The sequence below is a fragment of the Nuphar pumila genome, chromosome 11, assembly GCF_984573655.1.
Source record: "Nuphar pumila chromosome 11, dmNupPumi1.hap1.1, whole genome shotgun sequence".
Classification (NCBI taxonomy): Eukaryota; Viridiplantae; Streptophyta; class Magnoliopsida; order Nymphaeales; family Nymphaeaceae; genus Nuphar; species Nuphar pumila.
This window is the reverse complement of record NC_143259.1, coordinates 11,645,472-11,663,350: the sequence shown is the minus strand read 5'-3', so window position 1 is coordinate 11,663,350 and position 17,879 is coordinate 11,645,472. Positions and strand designations below refer to the sequence as shown.

General features: G+C 39.1%; 1 protein-coding gene across 4 annotated transcripts; it reads left to right on the top strand.

Annotated features, from left to right (window-relative positions):
• The first annotated feature begins 490 nt into the window (after positions 1-490).
• LOC149821965 (uncharacterized) lies at positions 491-17,570 on the top strand. 4 transcript variants are annotated; one of them, XM_089980867.1, is made up of 14 exons: positions 927-956; positions 1,082-1,140; positions 1,307-1,415; positions 2,620-2,697; positions 3,820-5,508; positions 6,387-6,472; positions 6,575-7,557; positions 7,675-7,836; positions 7,956-8,669; positions 8,777-8,858; positions 14,324-14,554; positions 14,676-14,800; positions 14,967-15,487; positions 16,085-17,570. In XM_089980867.1, the coding sequence occupies exons 3-14, from the start codon at positions 1,410-1,412 to the stop codon at positions 17,135-17,137; spliced, it is 5,730 nt and encodes a 1,909-aa protein (XP_089836993.1). In that variant the 5' UTR covers positions 927-956; positions 1,082-1,140; positions 1,307-1,409; the 3' UTR covers positions 17,138-17,570. The 4 variants fall into 4 exon arrangements, with proteins under 4 accessions (XP_089836995.1, XP_089836992.1, XP_089836993.1 ...); XM_089980869.1 differs by lacking the exons at positions 1,082-1,140; positions 1,307-1,415 and having other exon boundaries at positions 491-956; positions 3,820-4,095; positions 4,222-5,508; XM_089980866.1 differs by lacking the exons at positions 1,082-1,140; positions 1,307-1,415 and having other exon boundaries at positions 491-956.
• The last annotated feature ends 309 nt before the right edge of the window (positions 17,571-17,879 follow it).

Genomic DNA, 17,879 nt, shown 5'->3' with positions numbered 1-17,879 from the left:
CATACCTCAACCCGAACCGGACCCGTTTATTAAACGGGTCGGTTGTGGCAAACACGAACCCGGCCCGTTTAATAAACGGGTAACCCGACACGACCCGCCAACTCATTTAATAAATGGGTTGGGTCGGGTAAACGGGTTCTCAGGTTTGCGGGTCGGTTGGCGGGTTGTCGAGTTGACCCGCCCGCCTAACCCGTTTATTAAACGGGTAAGCCGGGTTGGCGGGTTGGCATACCCCAACCCGACCCGTTTAATAAACGGGTTAGGCGGGTCGACCCGTTTATTAAACGGGTTGGCTTAAGCCCAACCCGAACCCGCCTAAGAGGCGGGTTGGCGGGTCGTGTCAGGTTTTGCCACCCCTACACACGAGAGAGAGAGAGAGAGAGAGAGAGAGAGAGAGAGGGACTAAATGACTATACAAATATAGAAGAATTTAATTCCATTATGGCTTCTCGTCTCTAAACCTTCTCAAAATTAAACTCTTTGCTATCATCAGCCAAGACTCTCCGAGAGAGAGAGGTTCTTATAGATAGAACCACGCCCAATTTAGGCCTCCTCTCTTCCTCCTTTTGCCCCTTTTCAATCCCCACATCAATTTTCTCCTCTTCTTCTCTCTCGGATGGTATTCCCAACCCCTAAATTCTCATCCCAGACCTTCCCCAATTGTCACTGTTCTCGACGCCGTTTGGAACTCGACCACCCTGGAATTATCCTCTCATTCGCAGCCAAAACCCATTCCTTTCTGCCACTCGGTTGCTGCCCTAATTCTCTGGCCCGATCATCGTTCGCCCTTTTGCCTCCTCGCCTGCGAATAGATGCGGATGCGTATCGAAGAAGATTTAGAGTGAATGCTGTCTTAATTGGGTTTTCCGGGCTGTCACCGTTATCGGATGGAAGGGAGGAAAAAGCGGGCCTTGGAAGAATTGTACAGACTCGCCCCCAAGATCTCCAAACCAAAGGTGAAGTCAGGAACACGTAAAAAAATCGGGTTTTACTGATTTATTTTGATCGTTCTCATTGAATTACGTAGCGAAATTTGAGTTTTTGGCCGCTGATCTTCGATTTATCGGTTTATCGTGTGCAGGATTATGATAAAGGTCGTTCTTTTCTGTTGCTTAGTTGACTTCAATCTAATTGTTTAAGGTTGTGATTGTTGGTGGTGCTTCTGATTGTGTTTTTTCGGTCATTTTTGGATTATTGGATTGAATGGGTAGTTTAATTATAGAGAATGCTTGATTCGATTGTTTTATTTTTACTTTTCCTTCGTTATTGATGGTTTGGGTTGTTTCTGGCATCGATACTAAGTTAGTTAGAAGTGCAATTCATTAGGATCAATCCAGTGGAAATGGAAGAGTATAACGTTCTGTTGGTTGAGCGATTAGTTAATCTAGCTGAAGAAGGATGCTGCTTCTATGGTGGTACGGATTCCTTGTAAATGTAAACGTGTTTATTTAAGCTTGCTTTGATGTTTTCAGCTTCTATTTCAACCAGTTCGAACTAGTACAGAATTAAAATTGTATGCCTTTTTTTCTTCCTTCTCGTGGATTATTCTTATCTCATTGGGATAGACAAAAGATTCAACTTGCTGGTCTATGAAATTTTTTGTTCAGCGGTGCCGCTTCATGGCAAAGCATGATTGCATCCATCTTGTTTTTAGTTGCTATTTCTTTGTATGTTACAGTCCGCTGTTGCTGTCATGGGACGTGTTACTTGTTTTCCTTTTTCTTTTCATGGTACATGAGGCTATAAATTTAGTTGGTTGCGAGGAAGGTGAAACCTCTTTTTTTTATTAGTACTTTGAGAATTCAAATATGTGTAATAGGTGGATTCTCCTTTTGCTTCATGCTCTCTGCGTATGAGAATTCTAATTTGTGTAATAGGTGGATTTGTTCTAGTTTGCTGAAGTTTCCGTGTCTAATTCTGTCCTAGACAATTTGGATCCACATACTTGCTGCCAAACTTTAGGAACCAGTGGTTTAAGTTTCTTCTGCATTCACAATGGCAGAAAGACCCGTCACTTGGAGTGGGCTTGTTTCCAAATATATTTTCTGCAACATCATAATTTGTTCTCAAAGGTTGATTGTGAGCTGGAGTTGTTTGGCTTCAGATGATTTTTAGTAAAGATGATGTTTTTTGCTCATTGCATGCATCTGGTAAATTGGTTTAGCTAGTTGAACTTCTTGATTTGTCATAGGCGATGGTAATAGTTTCAGTAACAATAAAGTCTCAATTTTGAAAAGCTTGTGTAATTTTTGATAGGGAATGTCATGATATCTGTGTGATTAGGTTCTCAACTTGTGGGCAGTTGGTCATTCACCTGTTAGAACTATAAGTGTGAATATATAGCTCCAGATGTTGGACGATGAACATGAGCTGGTGTCATACATGGAAAAATCAAGGATCTAGATTATGTTTATCATTGTTAGCCAAAATATTTTAGGTTTCCTTCATGTCTCGTTCTTATTGAATCTTTGACTGTTGTTTCACATAGTTTCATTTCCTTTTGGTTGTATTCAGTCAATACTTTTGACAGCTGCTACTTGTGATTACGGGATAATTATGTTGATCTTTAATAGTTCTATCATGAAAAGGTAATTACATGGTATTCTATCTGCATTTCAGATTACTCCAGTATTACAGGGAACTTATCGCACGCAAGGACCAGTGGATGAATTAGACCTTGATATTGGGAAATGTAAGGTGAGGTTTCTCACTCATATGTTAGGATGCTGCCACAATGATCCTTTCTTTGGCAATATAATCTAGACATAGAATCTCGTTTGGTAGGGAACTGATCCTAATCTGAATTATATTACTTGTGGCTTGAGGGTGGTGCTATTAAAAGAATTACATGATACTGGATCAGATATTTTTTGCTGTAACCAATCTAATGTATGTTCTTGCATTTGTATCATGACCTCGCCTGTATGATAGCTTTCTATGGTGTCATTTACATCTTTTTTTTTCTCATTTTTGTGTGTTGTCTTCTGTAAGTTAACCCCCCCCCCCCCCCCCCCATCAAACTTCATATTTCCTGACCCAAAATGTACATCTAAATAAATATATGCATTAATTAAGATAACAATCAGAGTTATGTAATTGCTTGCAAAATCTGGATCGATTAGTTTCTCCTTGAAATCAGCTAGAGTAGTCAGCCAAAATATATCATTTCAAGGATTCATATTGTAGAACATCTGTGTCTTGTCATTTCTCACACGATTAACTTTGTTAGTATCTGATTTGTTTTAATATTGTGGTTAGGCCTGCTGTACCGAACATACAGTTTATTCTCTTTTCATCACTTCAGTTTCTCATGAGTTAGCGTATTCATATTACATTTTTGCTTCATAGTTACTGTGCTTCCCAGATGCCTGTTTTCTGAAGGCCAAACTTGGAGTTTTTAAGACACTCAACCGCTACCACTTTATATAAAAGGGTGTGATTTTTATAATTACAATTAGTGGATGTAGTGTTCTGTTTGCACAACATGTGGCTAGTAGTAACTCAAGAAATGACATAATTACTGCAAAGAGATGTAAGCTGGACTTGTTCTACTATTTGCGTCCCTAAACTTTACATGGACCTGGAGACTGCTTTTGGCCGGTAGCTTAATGTAGGAACATAAAATAACTTCTTCAGAACCATTTTCTATTTTTTGTTGACTATGTTATGTTATCTCATGCAATGGCTCTTGGATTATTCGTTAGGGACAAAATCCTTTCTACTTTATCATTCAAAGTTATTCTTTTAGTGGAATTTATATCAAGCTTAACAATGTTGAAGTACTACAATTTTACTGTGCTTGATGATTCGTATATGCAGGAAGCACCTAGTGTTGACAACATTATTCTATACCAGGACATTCATTTGAGAACTGAATTTGGAATTTCTGAGGCATGTGTAGCACCATGTTCATCCTGCACAGGTAGCCCTTGTCAAGCTGCATCAGATGTTGAGTTGAAAGCCGAGGACGAGATGTCAAATGAAAGCGGCCAGAGAAAAGTGGTCAAGCGAAGTTCTTTTGGTAGTGCTGAGTCACATCTCATCAAGAGCAGCGTGTGTGATGATCGACCACAAACAAGTGACACGAGTAACTTGGTTAGTGCTTGTTCAAGTCATGACTCCTTTTCTGAAAATGTGGATAGTAAAGAAACTGTAAAAGTGTGTGTTACTTCGAGCTCTTATTTATATGATGAAAGTAAGCTGCTGATGGCTGAGGAACAGGTTGATGATAATCATGATGGTGGCTGTTCAAAAAGTGGGGTAGTTCTTGGAGCTCATGCTGTGGGTGAGTTGGTTAATGGCAGTTGTCATCATGGCTCCTCATCAAATGTGAGGCAAACAAAAACTCGCTCTGTTTCCACGCCAGATCCTGATCAGAAAAGAAAGGGTACCTTTGAATCTGGTGGAAGTTCACATAAGCGGGTTATTAACAGGTCTTCGAAAAACCTAGGAGGTGTGGATTCAGTCGATACTAGTAAAGATGCTCAAACACTGACAAAGGCTCTATGCAGGGGAACCAGTGGGAAGAGTCGGTCTCTTTCTAATACGGTTTCTGACTCCAACTCTGCACAGTCTAACATCACATCTCATACATGTACTGGAACTGTCTCTTCTGAATGTCATGAACAAGCATTGAATAGTCATGATGACATATCACATATGTCTGAGAGTAAAGAAATGAAGATCCCTCCTTGTGATCATAAGGGTGATTTAAGGACCTGCAATGGGACACATACTTTTGCAGAAGGATGCACATATGTGGAGAAAATGGATGGTTCATCAACAGTTTCCACAAGTGCCATACCGAAGTCTTCTGATGGTTCAGATGGGATGAGTTTATTGTGCTCGTCACCAACTAACAGTCCTTGTATTGCATCTTTAGATGTTGATGTTCCTAGAAAGCAGGATGTAAATGCAAAATTATCTGATTGTTTTCTAAATAAGAGTTCAGGTGTGGATCCTGTAGATGTAGTAGTCTCAAAGTCCCTTTCCATAAAAGAAATTTGTATGGAAAATGCTTCTTCTGGGCAAAAATCTATGTCTTACTCCAGGAGTATGGATGCGGTCATTTCTACTCGCTGCGTGGAATTGGAAGAAATCTCAAAGTTGCATGGCAGAGGAGAACCTGTGGAACCTTCTTTAACATTGCCAGTGATAGACAGTAGCACAAATGGAACAAAATGGGCCATCAAAGATTCATCCAAAGTGCTATTGGAATCTGAAGGTCCTTCAGCTGCTGTTATCCAGAGGAACCCCCCCTTTGGTGGAGAGACAAAGATCTATTCATGCATGGAAACCGAAAACAATGAGGTTCCTCCCCCTGCAAGTATTCCAATTGCTGATTCTGACCGGAGTGGTATTGCTACCCTGTCATCTCAGCATGTACAGAAATCATTGTCTGCCAATGATCAACTTGAGAAAAACACTGGCTCATCGGGTGCATCTGAGAAGCGAGAAGAACTGCAGTCCGAGAGTGAACATGCTGAATCTGATTTGGTTGAGGATGATGTAAGTAGCAACCCTTTCACAAATGTTACTTTCATTTGGACACAAGATGATTTTCTCTTTTTTGCATAAGTATTAATGCCAGGAAGCTATACTGCTCATTTCAACTATGGATTTTTCTATGCTGTTGAGTTTAGAATCTAATGAACAAGTATTCTTACAATTGGGTCATGTCTGAGATGATAAACTGAAGCAAGATCCATTTCAGCCTGTAACATTCAAGAAATCAGCTTGTGTTCATATTTGCAATGACAATGATTGTTACGTGTCCAACACTTTTCTTGAGTGTATATTCAAAGCAAATCATTTCTAAACAGTTTCAGCAACTTCAAACTTTTTGAAACTGATTTTGTAATCAAGATCCATCCTTTTTGTATTCCAATCCACATTTGCTTTTCCTTTCTACTTTAAACTTTTATGGAAATTGTGCATCCCATTCTTTTTAATATCCTTGTGATTTTTCAAGTGTTCACTTGTGTAGATCCATTTGCTAATATGCGACAATCAGAGTGAAGCTATATACTTTCTCCTTCTTTCTGAATTTAGATGTGAAGTGGAACCATGGTTCTTTTTTTTTAAACTTGTTTGTTTGTGCACGAGAATACCATCTCTCCATGTGAGAGAAGTGAATTCCAATTCTATGCACTAGCACTTATAGTGGCACATGCATTTTGCCCCCTCCATTGACAAAGTTTGATAGTGATTTTAATGTAGAAGAATCCTTAGACCCAGAAGTACTCTCTTCTCTCCTGAGTCTCTTTTACTCTGCTTGTGAAAGTATTAAAGGAAAGTTTAAATTGTTATACATTTCTGCATCTCTTGTCTGCTGATTTTAAATTGGCAGGCCACCTGTTGATCTTTTCAGTTGGATATGAAAACAGGTAAAAGTTTGTGATATTTGTGGTGATGCTGGTCGAGAAGAGCTGCTTGCTGTTTGTAGCAGATGTAATGATGGTGCAGAGCATACGTAAGATCTTTGTTAACTTTTTTTTGTTGGTCTTGTTGTCTATTTTGAATTATTTGTTTCTCTTTTTATATTAACTAACAGAATCTGCTTGCTCTAAATCAGTTACTGCATGCAAGTAATGCTGGATAAAGTTCCAGAAGGTGAATGGCTTTGTGAAGGATGCAAGTCTAAAGAGAATTCTGAAAGCCAAAAATCTGAGAAATCTGAAAACCCATTGGCAGCTTCAAAGCTGTCATGCTTAAATGAGAAAAATAAAATTTCTAAAGGCAGCTCCATTTCTGAGGGTTTATCTAAGTTGGATCCTAAGATACCAGATTCAGAGGCAAGCAAAGCCACAGAACTTGTCTCAGCGCCATCAGTTTCTGCCAAGAGACAGATGGATGATTCAGAAGTCGTCTCTGCAGCCAAAAAACAAGCTTCTGAGACGACAGCCAGTGGATCACCACGTGTAACCAGCCCCGGCAGGAAAACTTTGTTTTTGAGAGAGGGTTCTTTTAAAAACTTAAACAAACCCATGGTAAAGACCACCCTTCCATTACCCTTATCCTGTGGACAGTCTTTGAATAATTATGAGGAGGTTTGCCCCTCATTCACAACGTCCAGCCCTAACTCAAGGTTGCAATCTAGATTGCAGTCACCTCGCAGTAAGTCACCCAGTGCATCTTCTACTCTGGCTTCAAAGGCTCGTGCAGTATCTAAGGATTCAGATAGGGGTTCTTCACCAAAAATAACTAATTCACAGGACATGAAGCCAAACAATGGCAAAGAAGGACCTGTCAGAATGATCAGCAAGTCTGCATCATTTAAATGTAACCCCAGCAGGAGCATCTTAAATGGGGATGATTTTAATTCGAAATCACAATTTCAAAATCTATTGCATGATGGAGACTCAAAAGACTTGAAGCAATTGAAAGAAGGGTCCAAGATTGCAAGGAGGAATTCTTTTAAGTTCAATCCTTCCATCAATGGTTCAACATGGGCAACCAGTACTGGGAACCTCTCTTTTCCAAAGTCAGACACTAAGGCTCTGCAATCTGATGCCAAGACAAGAGCTTCCACTGATGCAACAGTAGCACCTAAGAAAGGTATAGCAAAGCAACACCTTATTGTAAATTTTTTTAATGTTCTCCTTCCATTACTGTATTTTTCACATGCTGTTTACATGTCTGCTTAACTCTGGCTGTGTTGTTTGTGCGCAACAGGGAATGGTAGCAGGAAGGGGCTGTCATCCTATCATGGTGAAAGTGTATCACCAGTAAGCAATCAGTCGGATAAAAAGACTGCAAAACTTGAGGACATATCAAAAACCTTGAAGGGCATAGCTGTTGATGCATTGGAGGGATTGAAAAATACAATGGCTTCTGGTAAATTCTGAACCACACAGCCCAGCAGCCCCCTCCCCTCTTTCTTATGCCGGTTCTTTTTGTTCTGTCTACCTGGATTTTGCTTTGTTCTCAGTTATCATTTTGTTGCTCTTCTGCAGCTGGAAATGGTGATAGAAGGAAACTTTCCTCAGATTTTGAAACTGGTACCGAGTGTAGTCAACCGCGGATGCAAGCATCATCGTCTTTGGATGATACCTCGAGTGTGGTCAGTTCTGCTGGACACAAAATGACGGGACAGTCTCCCCATCAAGCTGGTTCAAAGGAAGATAGTCCAGTTAGTACTATTGTGCCTGATAAATCATACTCAAATGGTGTTCACACGCTGCAGTATAGGGAATCCAACAACCTGGAAGCAAGGTCGAAGGAACCTTCCTCTTTTGCCCGTTCCAGGAATTTTTCAGCTAATGGTCAAAAAATCCGATGCTTCAAGTGTAACAAAGTTGGCCATATTGCACAGTTCTGCTCAAATAAGGGTAATGATGCTAGTGTTAGTACGCGTGCTTCTGCCAGTATATCTACCATAAAAAGTTCTAGAGAAGTAACAGGCAAAGGCAAATGGATTCATACTGTGGAGAGTGTTTTATCCCATCATACTAGCATCTCTGAAAATTTTAGACTGGCTATCCATTCAAACGATGTAGCCCTGCCTGCTAATGATCAGAATAGTGAACTGGCTCCTAAAAGCTCAACACCAATAGCTGTAGGAGTAGCTTCTGATGTCAATATGACTACCAGTGCAGGCTGTGGTGGTGCTTCATTGCTGGAGAAGACAGTTGACGTTCAAGAGTCACTAACAAGATATGTTACTTATGGTAATAAAACTTCTCTAGTTTGGATAAAAAATGAACTTGTATTCATGCATCAAATCTCTCGGATTACTTCAATACCTAGTGACTTGACTGACATCCCTATCTTCCAGATGGAAACAAACCAGAACCATGCTTGAGAGAAAGGTCGCCTACAATAAGCTCAACCATTCCAAAACATGATTACATATGGCAGTATGATTCGCTCTCCTTGCTTCATGGTTCCAACTTATGGTTGATTTTGACTATTCCTAGTTTCTCAGATTATTTTACTGAGCTGGTGGTATTTGAAATGAAATGGGGATCTTCGAAACACGAGCTTTGATTAACAAGAGCAAGTGTCAAGAATGACACTAAAGCATAACCCTTAAAAAGGGTATAACTGGAAACAAAATAAAAATAAAAATGTATTCTTTATTGATATGAAAAACCAATTGCTTAAGAAGCATTGGAGTGAAATACAAGAGGGGCTGCACCCCTTTATATACACAGCTGAAAGAGGACTCAATAGAGCTGTTGGGCACAGTCCAACAACTCTATTTAGAGCTGTTGGAATGTGTCAGTCCAACAGCTCTATTAAGAGCTGTTGGACTGTGTCAGTCCAACAACTCTATTGCTAGTCAAGTCTGGACAGGACTTGACTAGCAACAGTCATTCTAGTTCAAACTGAACTAGATGACATAAAGACAAAAAATAAAAATAAAGGAAAAAAAATACAGAAAAGAAAGAAATTAAAAATGTATTTATATATATATATAATAATATAATATTATTATATATACATATATGTACAGTTTTACATTTTAATACTCTCCCTCAAACTTACGGTACAATGAGCGAAAGTTTGTCTAAGAGAAAGTGAAATCGGGGAGCAGCGAGAGGCTTTGTAAAGAGGTCTGCTAACTGATATTCTGAAGTGACATATGGCAGATCAATTATCCCGTGTAGATATTCCTCTCTGACGTAGTGACAATCCATTTCGATGTGTTTGGTGCGTTCGTGGAATGTTCTGTTACTGGCAATGTAGATCGCACTTTTGTTGTCACAACACATTTGTGAAGCCTTTGTTGCTTCAACTCCCATGTCAGCAAGCAGTCGTCGGAGCCAAACTACTTCCATGGTCGTGGTTGCCATGGCTCTGTATTCAGCTTCGGTGGATGAGAGAGATACCTTCTGCTGCTTTTTACACCTCCACGAGATTAATGATTCCCCTAAAAAGACACAAAAGCCAGTGGTTGAGTGTCTGTTATTGGGATCACCTCCCCAATCAGCATCGGTATATGCAATTAAATCAAGAGAAGAGGAGGAAGATAAGAAAAGTCCTCGTGAAAGAGAGGACTTGATGTATCTGATAATACGCATGACTGCTCCCATATGAACAGAAGTAGGAGCATGTTGAAATTGACTTGCTGTATGAACAGCATGTGCTATATCTGGTCTGGTAATGGATAGATAGGAAAGTGCCCCGACAAGCTGTCTGTAAGGAGTAGGGTCTGCAAGAAGTTCTCCATCATCAATCTTCATTTTAACATTAACAACTTCTGGAGTGTCAACTTTCTTATCATCAGTAATACCAGACCTAAAAACAATATCAAAAGCAAATTTAGTCTGAGATAATAAATATCCTCTAGGAGAATAAGCAACTTCAATGCCTAAAAAATATCTCAACAAGCCCAAATCAGTCATTTCAAAATGAGATTTAAGAAGTGTTTTGATTGTTTCAACTCCCTGTTTATCGCTTCCGGTGATGATCATATCATCCACATAGAGAAGAAGCACAATGATCCCTGCATCAGAATTCTTAATAAACAAAGCAGTGTCAGTTAAACAGAATTGAAAACCAATATCAATCATAACACGACTAAACCTATCATATCAAGCTTTTGGTGCTTGTTTAAGTCCATAAAGAGCTTTTTCTAAGCGAAGGACTTTACCCTTAGGAATACTTAGACCAGGAGGGGGTTCCATATATACTTCTTCAACTAGCTTTCCATTTAAAAAAGCATTTTTGACATCCATTTGAAAAATAGACCATTTTTTGATAGAAGCTAAGGCAATTAAGGTTCGGACAGTAGTCATACGAGCCACCGGAGCAAAGGTTTCTTCATAATCAATCCCATATTCTTGGGCATAACCTTTGGCTACTAAACGGGCTTTATATCTTTCAAGAGTACCATCACTCTTGGTTTTAATTTTATAAACCCATCGACATCCTATAGTTTTCTTCCTTGGAGGAAGATCTTGAATATTCCATGTAGAAGCCTTTTCAAGTGCATCTAATTCAACTTTCATGGCTTCTATCCATTTGATATCATTTTTTGCTTGAAAATATGTGGATGGTTCTTCATATGAGTGAATTAATGCAATAACTGCCCTATATGTGGGTGAGAAAGACTCGTATGATACAAACTTTTCTGGAGGCCTCGAGATCCGGGATGATTGTCTAGTTGGAATGTTAGAATATTTCTCAAGTGCACATGGAGTATTAGACTCTTGTCGCCTGGAATATTGAATACTAGTATCTCTATGAACTTCTTCATTTTCAACATTAAGATCAATAATTCTTGGATCATCATCAAAGTTACAATCAAGGTCATATTCATCAGATGTTGATGTTAGATCTAGCAAAAAGGAGTACTCAGTGACGTCTTTTAATTTTCTAAAATCAAAGAAGCTCTCCTTTTCAAGAAAGGAAACATTTCTAGACACATATAGTTTATTATTTTTGAAGTCAAAACATCTATAACCTTTCTGGTTTTCAGCATATCCTAAAAAGGCACAGGGAATCGCACGAGGGGAAAGTTTATCATTTTTGTCAGTAAATATGAAACATTTGCACCCAAATATTCTTAATCTAGAGTAGTCTGGAGAAATGTTCATAAGTTTTTCAATGGGAGTGATATTTTGTAACGAAGAAGATGGCATCCTATTAATGAGATAGGTGGCAGTTAAGGCAGCTTCTGCCCAAAAGTCTTTAGGGACTTGATTTGCTATTAATAAAGTTCTAGTGGTTTCTATAATATGGCGATGTTTTCGTTCTGCCAGTCCATTTTGTTGAGGTGTATAAGGACAAGATCTTTGATGTGTGATGCCATGCAATTTAAGATAATTTTGAAAATCTGTGGATAAAAACTCTCCCCCTGAATCTGTGCGAAAAATAGTAATATCATTTTGAAATTTGTTTTTAACCATATTATGAAAAGTTTGAAAGTATGAAAATACTTCAGACTTATGTTTGAGAAAGTACATCCACGTATGTCGGGAGAAATCATCGACAAAAATAACATAGTAAACAAATCCTCCTTTAGAAATTACTGGTGCAGGACCCCAAACATCCGAGTGTATTAATTCAAGTGGTCTTGAAGAGAAAAAGGTTCTGTTCTGAAATGGTAATCTTTTCATTTTGCCGAGAATACAATCTTTACAATCAAATGATTCAGAGTTACAAAATTTCCCTAGATTTGGAAAATGTTGGATTTTGGCTATATGTGGGTGACCAAGTCTCTTATGCCACAGTTCCAACTCTATTTTTTGAATATTATAACAAAAAGCTTTCTTCGGCATTTCCAAAAAATCCATGTAATAGAGTCCTCCTTCTCTATGGCCTTCCCCAATCAGCTTGCCTGACTGGCGATCCTGTACCCAACAACCATGAGAAGAAAAAGAAATATTACACCCATAATCAGAAATTTGAGATACAGATAAAAGATTTAAATTTAATTTGGGAACATGTCTAATTTCTGGAATAAAAAAATTTTTTGTTTTATAAATTTTTTCAAAATCTCCTATTCCTTCTATTTCAAGAGAAGTCCCATCAGCAGTAAAGACCTTTGACACACTTGTTTTATTTTTAACACATTTGGATAGACTTTGATTATTTGGGGTCATATGAAAAGATGCACCAGAGTCAAGAAGCCAAGAAATTTTACCTAAATCAGAAAAAGATGAGGCTGCTGCGCCGGTTGAAGCTTCAGATGAGGAAGAGGCACCTTTGATGAGAGGCTGAAGGATCTCCATTAGTTGGGCCAGGGAAACTGGTGCATCCTGATCTTTAGGCTCCGATCCAGCAATTGCAGCTCTTTTTTCTCTCAGCTCCTTAAGTTTGGGACATTGTGACCTGTAGTGTCCCGGTTCATGACAGTGATGACAAATAACTTTCTTCTTATCATAGTCACCATTTTGTCGGTTAAAGTGAGGAGGCCTATATGATCGAACATGATTCCCTGGTCTAGACACGGCTAAAACGGAATCATCTTCAATTTTTAAAGAACCTTTCCGGAGACGATTTTCTTCCATTGTTAACTCTTCAATAGTTTCAACAATAGAAGGAATTTTTCCCCGGTGAAGTAGGGCCGATTTAGTGGTTTCAAATTCCGGCCTTAATCCAGTGATAAACTGGTAAAAATGTTCAACATCGAGTTGTTTCTGACGAAGCTCGATGTCTTCGGCACAATGCCACTTTGGTTCTAAAAGGGAAAGTTCTTCCCAAAGTTCGGACAACCCATTGTAATATTCACGAATAGTTTTGTCTCCTTGTGTCATCATTCGAACTTTTTCTTGGAGGTTGCACACGTGTGCAATATCTTTAAGGGAATACATATTCTTAAGGTATTCCCATGCCTTATCGACATGATCAAATTTGGCAAGACTTGAGCATTTTTTAATGTCAACGCTATTGATAAGCCATGACATTATCTTCGCATGAGATATTCTCCATTCTTTCCATTTCTTCTCGTATGAGGCAATAGCCGTGATTTTCTCTTCTTCCGATAGAGGGACGTCTTTATCTCCCTCCTTTTTAGTAAGAGATAGCTTAGGTTCCGAATCGGAACCATCCACAATCCCCCATAAGCCTTTTCCCCATATATGGTGCTTCATGATTGAAGCCCATGTTACATAGTTCGTATCGCTTAGTTTCATAGGCATGATGGTGACTTTATCATTGTCATCCATCGATTACAAGGAGAGAAAGAATAGGGATAGAAGAGAAACAAGAAGGAAAATGAGAAAGAAAGAAAAAAAAAACAATACAACAAGATGTGAAATCTTCTCCAATGAAGTGATAAAACACTTCTCTTCAAGTGGCGAACACTTTTGCAAATGGGCACGGAAACCGAGGCAGCTTTTCCTCAAGATTTAGTACTTCCGCGGCTCTGATACCATGAAATGAAATGGGGATCTTCGAAACACGAGCTTTGATTAACAAGAGCAAGTGTCAAGAATGACACTAAAGCATAACCCTTAAAAAGGGTATAACTGGAAACAAAATAAAAATAAAAATGTATTCTTTATTGATATGAAAAACCAATTGCTTAAGAAGCATTGGAGTGAAATACAAGAGGGGCTGCACCCCTTTATATACACAGCTGAAAGAGGACTCAATAGAGCTGTTGGGCACAGTCCAACAGCTCTTAATAGAGCTGTTGGACTGTGTCAGTCCAACAGCTCTATTGCTAGTCAAGTCTGGACAGGACTTGACTAGCAACAGTCATTCTAGTTCAAACTGAACTAGATGACATAAAGACAAAAAATAAAAATAAAGGAAAAAAAATACAGAAAAGAAAGAAATTAAAAATGTATTTATATATATATATAATAATATAATATTATTATATATACATATATGTACAGTTTTACATTTTAACAGTATTCATCTGCAGAGGCGGTTTTGAGGTTCGGAGAGGTGGGGGGCTTTCCGATATTTGTGATGGAATTCAAGCACATTTGTCCACATGTGCATCACCAAAAGTTCTTGAAGCAGCCAACAGATTTCCTTCTAAAGTGCAGCTGGATGAAATATCTCGATTGAGTTCGTGGCCCGTGCAATTTCAGGCCAAATATCCAACAGAAGATAGCATTGCTCTCTACTTTTTTGCTAAAGATGTTGTGAGGTTTGTATGTGTTGCAGAATTTTTCATGCTAGCTTATAGGCCTATAGGATGTAAGAGGCATCCATAGGTGAACTTTTATTGCCCATGCTTAGAGATCTGCTTTATCTTTTTCACGTGACAGTTATGAAAGAGACTACAAGAAGTTGTTGGAAAATATGCTGAGGAATGATTTGGCTCTGAAAGCTAATTTTGATGGGGCCGAACTTCTGATATTTGCATCAAATCAGCTGCCTGACAAATCACAGCGTAATAACTTGTTTACAGTTTTTGGTTAACTTTAGTGCTTCTCAGATGTACTTTTGGAAAGATGTTTGATGAAAGTTGTTGTTTCTGTTCTGACTGCTGTCCCTGTGAAATTTATTGGAATAGTTGCTTGATTTTATCAAATAATGGGATAGGGTATTTTTTGCAGGCTGGAACAGGTTATTCTTCCTTTGGGGGATATTCCGAGAACGAAAAGTTGGTTGCGCAGACACAATGGCTGGTTTCCCAAGGAAAGTTTATAGAGTTGACATAGATGCAGAATCATCATGCCAAGAGTTTTCTGCAAATGTGCTGGCCAAAACTTCAGTCTCAGCATTGCTTTATGCTCAATTGGATAAAGACTTATCCTCTTCTGACAGAAAGTCAGGAGCTTTTGAATCAGCTAAGGCTGGTGCCTCAGAGAATTTGTTATCATCAGCACCTCAACAGAGTGGTTGTAGGAACTTCCAAACCAAAGTGGATAAGTTGTCAGGCTCTCGTAAATCTAGTCAGTCAACACCAGATATTGTACTTCCATTGAAGCAGCAGTCTGCAAGTCTGGCTTCTGACATCAATCCCCTGGCAAGAAGTCATCGGATGGACTCCCAGACCTCTACAAATTCATCATCTGGGGTTCCCGTGAGCAGTGCGCAAACACACACTGACCTTAAAAGCGATGACATTTCTATGGTAAGTCTCTCCACCTTTGATCATTCTTGTCAATTTGATGCGAGTGATGATGATGCTTCTTACTCTGCATGGTTAAATATGATACTGCGAACTGGCAGTTGTGTACCTTTTACCTGAAACCATCATCATTGGTGTATGATGTTGCAGTTGCTGCATGTGCTTTGTTGAGTATTGCTATGTTCATCAACTGGGCCTGCAATATATGTTTTGCTCATCAAGTACATCTGCCCAAGATATCATGACCTATATGATGAATGCCAACATGTCACACTAACTACATGTTTTTAGATAATGCTTCTTTGATGGAATTTTTTGCATAACTGTCTCTGGACTTTGGTTTTTGGGTTATTAGTACCATATAAAGTAATGCCTTTTTACTCTTTTCCCCACCCTCTTTGTTGGTTTATAGATTCTGTGTTTGTCCGATGTGTTTTTTCATTTATGTCTGCTTGCATATTGGCTTACCATATGTTTGATGCTGGATGTGTCCATTGATTTTCATGGAAGAATGCATTATTTTTTTTCTTTCGATATGATAACATCTACACTTGCTTCTTGCTTTCTGTTGTAGCTTATACGTTGCTGTTGTACTTGCAGAAAGAAATATACAGAGATTCAGAGAGCAGGAAAGGAATGGAATCACCTTGCACTCAACCAAATGGGACACAAAATACCAACAATAGTAATGGGACTTTGCCAACGGTATCAGACAGACAAGAGGCTTTCTCTGATTCTTCAAAAGATGCCAAACTCATGTTCTGCACCCAGCGCCAAGAGAAATTGATAAAGGAAAAACAGAGCATTGTTTCTAATGGAAATAGTGAATGTGCCGAAAAGCCGGACAGCAGCGAAAAAAAGAAAGATCTGATTTTGGTTGATATAGGGGATGTCAGAACTGTGGTTCCTATTAAGGAAGAAAATGGTGCCATGCCTGGGATGGTTCCCCTTAATGAAGAAAACAATGACTTGGATTTGAGGTCCAACTGTAAGCGCCCGTATTCTCATTCTTCACTGAAAACATTTCTATCTGTCGATGAAACAAAGGGAGAAGCATCTGATTGTGGATCTTTAAATGGAGAGCAAGATTATAAGAGACGGAAGACAAGCAAGATGCTGAATTTGGGTGATCGTGGGAATATTTCCCACGGAACTTACAAGCTCTGTGATCTGAACTTCAGTTTTTCGGATAATCAAGATACAAAAGTACACCGCTTTTGTGAAGATAGGGAGATAGCAGAGTCGTCCAGAACTACAGAAAGAAGCTTTTTTTCAGTGGATTTTGGGCATGCTCGAGATTGTAAAGCAAGCAGCTCCAGTCCCTGGCGAGGATTTGCAAGTGATGGCTTGGGACCAGACATACCAGACCTCGAACTTGCACTGGGTGCTGGAACAAGATCACAAAAGAAGGGCTTGCTACCCTTGTTTGATTGCTTGCTTGACAATAGAAGCAGTGAAGGCAACCATCCAGACGCAAGAGTAGACAATGGCGATGATGATGATGTTTCATCATCTCTCTCGCTCTCGCTTTCTTTCCCTGTGCCTGTGAAGGAGAGTTCTGGAAAGCCAAGCTCAAAATCAGAGGAGCTTTTACCCAACAGGTCCCGTGTTAACATCTCGTTATTGCTCTTTGGAGGTTGCACAGATTCATAACTTCTCTTTCAAATCCATAAGTCCTGGCCCTGTAAATTTTCGCCTGTATGGATATACTTGTTCATCACTAGGCTGTTTCTCTCCATGTCCACGAGAGTGCGCCAAATCATTTTTTCTTTTCTTGTTCTTTTCTGTTACTTTACCTTCTGAGTCACCATGACCGCATAGTCACGGCTTCTGTAGATAAGAGAAAAAGAGCGGGCCGTGGACTGAAACAAAGAGGGGCTCTCAGGATCATTAGCTTCTGTAAGTCCTGAACGTTTCACTTTGTGTTTTACATAATCTGATCAGTGTATAGAAGTATTGTGTGAGTCCGCTTTTGGACTAATTGTGTCACTGGAAGTTGTTTGTGGCTTGAACATGATCATAGCAAGAGATGCATCCGTGCTTACAATTTTCGTGTGCAATTAAAATCACATGAGATTTAAAACTATTATTAAAGTAATGAACCATTTCGTGTGCAATTAAAATGCTTTCTTGTATAGTGTGTCCTTTGAGACATACCTGATTCTGCGAAATTATTCTCAGCAATATGTTGAGCATTCTATGAACGATGACATTGGAAATTACTTTGTAGAGGCGATTACAAAGACTGATTGGCCTAAAGTCTTTCAATTTATTAGCACCGGAAAGCTTAGGAATTATAACGATATTGGTTGCATTAATTCGTTTCAACAATCTACCAGTATCAAAGAAATTCCTTACTGCCCTATATACGTCATGCTCAATAATATTCCGATAG

Bases quoted from the DNA above. Each gene is read 5' to 3' on its own strand.
- LOC149821965 (XM_089980866.1), top strand. From the start codon at position 888: ATGGAAGGGAGGAAAAAGCGGGCCTTGGAAGAATTGTACAGACTCGCC. The intron at 7,837-7,955 runs GTAAATTCTGAA...GCTCTTCTGCAG, and splicing joins GAAAAATACAATGGCTTCTG to CTGGAAATGGTGATAGAAGG. The intron at 15,488-16,084 runs GTAAGTCTCTCC...TTGTACTTGCAG, and splicing joins AAAGCGATGACATTTCTATG to AAAGAAATATACAGAGATTC.